General features: G+C 50.0%; 1 protein-coding gene across 1 annotated transcript in view; it reads right to left on the bottom strand.

Moving 5' to 3' along the window:
• Positions 1–2,703: 2,703 nt before the first annotated feature.
• The window catches only part of LOC149298080 (rho guanine nucleotide exchange factor 12-like), a 56,195-nt gene continuing 52,898 nt past the window's right edge, over positions 2,704–6,000 (bottom strand). The window contains exon 34 of the mRNA XM_089487972.1: positions 2,704–4,007. Coding sequence (XP_089344098.1) covers positions 2,704–4,007 — 1,304 coding nt within the window. The remainder of the gene's footprint in view (positions 4,008–6,000) is intronic.

The following is a 6,000-nucleotide window of genomic DNA, read 5'->3' as shown; positions in this document are numbered from 1 at the left end:
CACGAATCCCGGGAGGGGGAACCCCGCCAGCTGCGGTATAAGCCAAGCTGATAGTTGACACAATCCATTTTGCCATTGTACGCTTAGAAATGCTAAGACCTCTACTGGGACCAGAAGAGGCTATAAACAAACTAGAAGATTTGCGCAGAGGCTGCGTACGTTCCAGATAAATTGAAATACATCTTTTTAAGTCCAAAGTATGCAGCGCTTCTTCCTCCGCCGATTGAGGGGACGAGAAGAACGTAGGCAACACAATTTCTTGGTCCCTGTGAAAAGCCGTCTGAACTTTGGGTGAGAATTCTGGGGGCAAAGCGAGGATGACCTTATCCGGAAAAACCCGCAGGAACGGTTCCTTCATCGAAAGGGCCTGGAGTTCACCAATACGCCTCGCAGAGGTAATGGCCACCAGGAAGGCCGTCTTCAGAGACAACAGGTGTAGGGAAACTGATTGAAGAGGCTCAAAAGGTGGTAACATGAGCCTGCGAAGGACCAGGTTCAGGTCCCAGGGCACCATCTTGGAGACAGGGCGAGGACGAATACGCACCATAGCCTTGGAAAAAAGCCTGATGACTGGAACAGAAATCAAGTTGAAGCCAAGTAAAGCACTTATGGCAGCAATCTGGACCTTGATGGTAGAAGGCTGAAGTCCATGGTCAAACCCCATTTGTAAAAATTCCAGAATGGCAGCCGGAGAACTGTCTGAAGGACGAATTTTCCTGGATCCACACCAGCTACAAAACTTCCACACTTTAATGTATCTGAGGGATGTGACCTTCTTACGACTGTGAAGAAGAGTTTCCGTAACTGACTCAGAGAAGCCGTTCAACCTCCAAGCCGTCAGCTGAAATACCGCAGGATTTGGATGAAGGAACTGACCCTGGTGAAGCAGGTCTTTCCAGGCCGGGAGCCGTAGGGGCGGTGCGTGGCTGAGTGCGACTAAGCCCGCGTACCAGACACGTTTGGGCCAGTCTGGGGCTACTAGTATAACAGACGCCCGGTCGGCCTTGATCTTCTGCAGAACCTTGGATATTAGAGGAAATGGAGGGAAAACATAGGCGAGGCTGAAACTCAAAGTCTGGGCGAAGGCATCCACCGCCAGTGGCTGGTCCTGAGGATTGAGAGAAAAGAATGCTGGAACTTTAGCATTGTCCCTGGAGGCCATAAGATCTAATTCGGGCATTCCCCACCGTTGGACAATCATGTGGAAGGCTGCAGGATGCAAAGCCCATTCGTTGTTTTGAACGGAAGTCCTGCTCAGAAAATCGGCTTGGGAATTCAAAGCCCCCTGTAGGTGAACCGCGGACAAAGTCATTCGACGTGATTCTGCCCAAAAGGAAATCCTGAGAGCTAGGCGCAGCAGGCGAGGACTTCTCGTACCACCCTGCTTGTTGATGTAGGCGACTACCGCCCGATTGTCAGAACGAAGCAGGATGTTCTTGCCGAAGAGCTGCTTTTCCCAGTGATGTAGGGCATTCTCCACCGCCAGCAGCTCCAGGCAGTTTGAGGGAAGGAGCTGAGTGGCAGGCGACCAGAGACCTTGAACAAAGCTGTCCCGATAAGTGGCTCCCCAGCCTGTTCTGCTCGCGTCCGTGGTAAGGAGCTCCTTGGATGACCAGGCCCATCGTCTTCCCGAGGCCAGAGTGTCTCGTAGGAGCCACCAGGAGAGGGATGCCTTGACATGCGGAGGAAGACGAACCAGTCTGTCCAGGGCGAAAGGGTTCTCCTCCAGCAGATGAAGAATATGGTTCTGAAGGACCCTCATGTGAGCCAGGGCCCAGGGAACGGCATACCTTGCTGAAGTCATCTTGCCGAGAAGAGACATACATAGCCTTAGTGGACTTTTGCGCGCAGAAAGCACCTTGCAGGTTAGGGAATAAATACCGTGGGTCTTGCTTGAAGGAAGAAAAGCTTTTCCCTCGCAGGAATCCAGGCGAAGGCCGAGGAACACCAATTGTTGAGCAGGAACTAAGTTGGACTTCTCCCAATTTAGAATCCAGCCGAGATCCTGAAGCGTATGGACCACCCGGGAAAGGTGAGACTGAAGGAGAGCTGCTGAATGAGTGTGAATCAGCCAATCGTCCAGGTAAGGGATAACCGAAATGCCCTGGCATCTGAAATGGGCCACCACCACTGCAAGGAGTTTTGTAAACACTCTGGGGGCTGGAGACAGTCCAAATGGAAGGGCCTGAAATTGAAAATGTCTGATTCTTGAGCCCCAAGGAATAGCTATCCGCAGAAACCGTTGATGGGAGGGGTGCATATGGACATGAAGATACGCATCCTTTAGGTCTATGGAGACCATGAAGTCTTGAAGGTTTAGAGAGTCCAGGGCCGATCATACGGTCTCCATCTTGAACCTTATGAAACGAAGGTGACGGTTCAGGAAACGCAGGTCTATAATGTGACGAAACCCCTTTGGTGTTTTTGGAACCAAAAAGACACGAGAATAAATCCCTTGACCCTGTTCCTGCAGGGGCACGGGAATAAGGACTTCTGTATCTACAAACTGTTGGACGGCAGACAACAGGAATCCCCGCTGTTCCAGGTTCTGAGGAAGGTGGGAAATAAAAAACTGGTCTGTAGGCTTGCTCTCGAATTGTAGTCGATAACCCTGGTTATGATGGATCTCACCCAGGAATCTTGGGTGATGAAGAATAGTCTGTGAAATGCCGAAGTCTTCCTCCCACCGGGATGCATGCCGAGTCATGCAAAACCTTTGGGGTCCTGGGCCGCTTTGGGGAAGGCAAACCTGTCATGTCTACCCCTTTCACGAAGAAATCTGCCCCGGAAGGCATGTTCCCTTGCAGGGCGATAGAAACCGGAACCATAGCCCCTGGACTGGCCTGGAAAGTATGGAGGAAAGGACTGCCGCCTCCTGGCAGCAGTTCTGCGTTGTGGCATCCAATGTTTATCACCAGTCGTCTTCTCAAGCAGGGACTCCAGCTCCTCGCCAAACAGAGACCCTCCTTTAAAAGGGATATTAAGCAGTCTGTTCTTTGGGGCATTGTCAGCCCCCCAGGCTTTAAGCCATAAGGCCCGTCTGGCCGCCACCGAAAGTGCAGAGGCCCTGGCTGACATCCTGACATTTTCAATTGAGGCATCGCAGAGAAAATCCACAGCCAACTTGATAGCAGCAATGTTCTTGAGGATAGTCTCTCTAGGCGTTTTTGCTGCAACATCCTCCTCGATCTGCGACAGCCAGATTTTTACAGCTCGAGACACTGAGGCAGATGCTATGCCAGGTTTAAAAGCAGCAGTGGAAGCTTCAAAAGATTTCTTAACGGCCGCTTCAGCCTTCTTTTCCATTAGATCCGAAAAATGAGAGCCATCCTCCAGCGGCAAGGCAGTCTTTCTGGAAACTTTCATCACCGCGGTGTCAACCAGCGGGGTTGCACAAAATTTGGCAAAGTCCTCCTCAAACAGAAAAAGGCGTTTCACCCGCCTGGACAGGTTAACTCTCCTCTCTGGATGGTTCCATTCCTGCTTAATGATGTCGGATAAAGCAGGGTGTACAGGAAAAGCAGGTGACTGCTTGGAGAAGCCGGAAAAGAAGTGATCCCTCTTAGGTGTCGCTGTATCCTCCAAGTTCATGGCAGACTTTACAGCAGAAACGAGAGTATCAATTTTTTCCACCGGGAACAAAAAGGAGCTTTCCTCACGGATTTCACCTTCCTCTGAAGAATACTCCTCCAGCTCAGGGTAATCGAACTCTGAGTCAGAAAACTGCTGGTAACCCAGGAGAGATGGTTCCCGTACTGCCGGAAGATGGGAAGGAGCAGGAACTGACTGACGAAAGGCAGAAAAGGTGGACTGCATCTCTTCCTTAAGCCAGGCTAAAAACTCTCTCCCACCAGAGGCTTCATAATCCGCCACGGACTTTAAACAGGCGGAACAGAGCTTTTTCTTAGAATCCTGCAGAGGCCTGTGACAACCAGAACACTGCGCATGCTTGGTTTTAGCTAAAGCCTTTTTAGGCCACTCCTCAACAGAGGGAGGCTCAGAATTATCTGGAGCAGACATAATCAGACAGAATGCAACAGCACTGTTAGAAAAATATATAACAATCCATTCTCAACTCACCATACCGCTTAAATAGCTCCAAACCAGGCTGCAAGCTGCAACAGCAGCAAATTTGGCGCCAAAATTTTGAATTTGACATGAAAACGAGGCTAGGAACGCATACCGGACATGCCTAGCAATCCTAGCCGGAAGAAGCAGAGACGCCATCTTAAAAAACGCTGAGACACCGGACCGCGGCGTCTAAGAATGCAGAATGCACCGGCAGAAGAGAAAGCAGCGGGAGCTGAGGGAAGGAAGCCGGACGGACCACCGCACAGCCGAGGTGAGTATGCGCGGGGCAGCACGGCACCAGCCATCCGGCTACGGTGCAGGAATACCCCCACCCGGGGGGCTTAGCCCTAAGGAGAACCGGCTCAACCTAGAGCCGTATAAAAACAACAAACGGGAGACGAGTCCTCCCTACCTGATGTAGGGCAGGAAAAAACACTGAGGGTGCTAGGAGGGGAGGGGCCTTTTAACCTTTTGAGTCCTGCCCTATCTCAGGTACAGAGGAGGAGTCTCTCTCATCAGTGTCACCTGGGATGGCAGGGAAAAATACACCTCGTTTTATAATCCGTTTCAGTCTGACTCACAGCAGTTACTACTTACTAGTCCCTCCCTGCAGTCACTGCTGATTGGCTCTAAGGAAGTACAGGGAGAAAGAAAGGGGCGGGCCAATCGGCAGTGACTGCAGGGAGGGACAGGGAGAAAGAAAGAGGGAGGGACAGGGAGAAAGGGGAAGGGGTGGGACCAAACTGCCAATTGGCCCTGCCCATTTCCTATAGCCTCCACATGGCTCAGAACTCATCTGAGTATAAAATTAATATTTGGGCTGCTGAAAGTTAGGGGAGGTGGGGGTTATTTTAGGGGCAGTTATAGTTAATGGGGTCTTCAGGGTTAATTTAGGGGCAGTTGTGGTTGATGGGGTCTTTAGGTTAATTTAGGGGCAGTTGTGGTTGATGGGGTCTTTAGGTTAATTTAGGGGCAGTTGTGGTTGACGGGGTCTTTAGGGTTAATTTAGGGGCAGTTGTGGTTGATGGGGTCTTTAGGGTTAATTTAGGGGAGGTTGTGGTTGATGGGGTCTTCTCTTCAGGATTAATTAAATGCTGAGGACTGAGGGTTAATTTAATTAATTTAATAAAGTTAACTTAAGGTAACCCTTGAACCCGGCTTAAAATCACTCAAGTGAGCCGGAGGTCTGTTAAAGACCTCCGATATCGCTCCCTTGCGATCTGCGCGGCAACAGCTGCTGTGCGCCGGGATTTGTTGTCAGATCCCGGCGCACAACACTGAAGCCGCGCCCACTGAACCGGAAGAAGACAGAAGAACTGAAGAAGAGGAGCGAAGAGGAGGAAAAGAAGCTGTAAGGAGAAAAGAGGAAAGGTAGGAAAGCATTCAGTGAGTGAGAGTGGATTGGTATGTGTGTGGATTGGTGTGTGTGTGTGTGGATTGGTGTGTGTGTGTGTGTGGATTGGTGTGTGTGTGTGGATTGGTGTGTGTGTGTGGATTGGTATGCATGTGGATTGGTATATGTGTGTGTTAGTGTATGTGTGGATTGGTGTATGTCTGGATTGGTGTGTGTGCGGATTGGTAAGTGTGTGAGAGTGATGGGTGTTATGCTGTACCATTTCCAATGTATTTTTCATTATATAAATATGCTCTAGTACATCATAACTCCCATCACTCTATACTGTTCCATACAGTGGCAGAGCTGGGAGACAGAGGCCTTGCACCCCCACCGCAGGACTCCTGAAAGGTAAGTGAACTTCAAAGGGGGAGAGGGTAGATCCGCCCCAGGTGCCAAATACTCTAGGTACGCCCCTGATATAAGGCATACTGGGGTATATAAGGCATACTGGGGTATATAAGGGATACTTATATATATATATATATATATATATATATATATTTGTGTGGGTACAGTCAATGAGAAACAAGAAA

This window comes from Sceloporus occidentalis, unplaced genomic scaffold (assembly GCF_023333645.1).
Source record: "Sceloporus occidentalis isolate IW3139 unplaced genomic scaffold, rSceOcc1.0.p SCAF_35, whole genome shotgun sequence".
NCBI classification, from domain to species: Eukaryota; Metazoa; Chordata; class Lepidosauria; order Squamata; family Phrynosomatidae; genus Sceloporus; species Sceloporus occidentalis.
The sequence above is the reverse complement of the archived record's forward strand: the minus strand, read 5'-3'. Positions and strand labels throughout refer to the sequence as shown.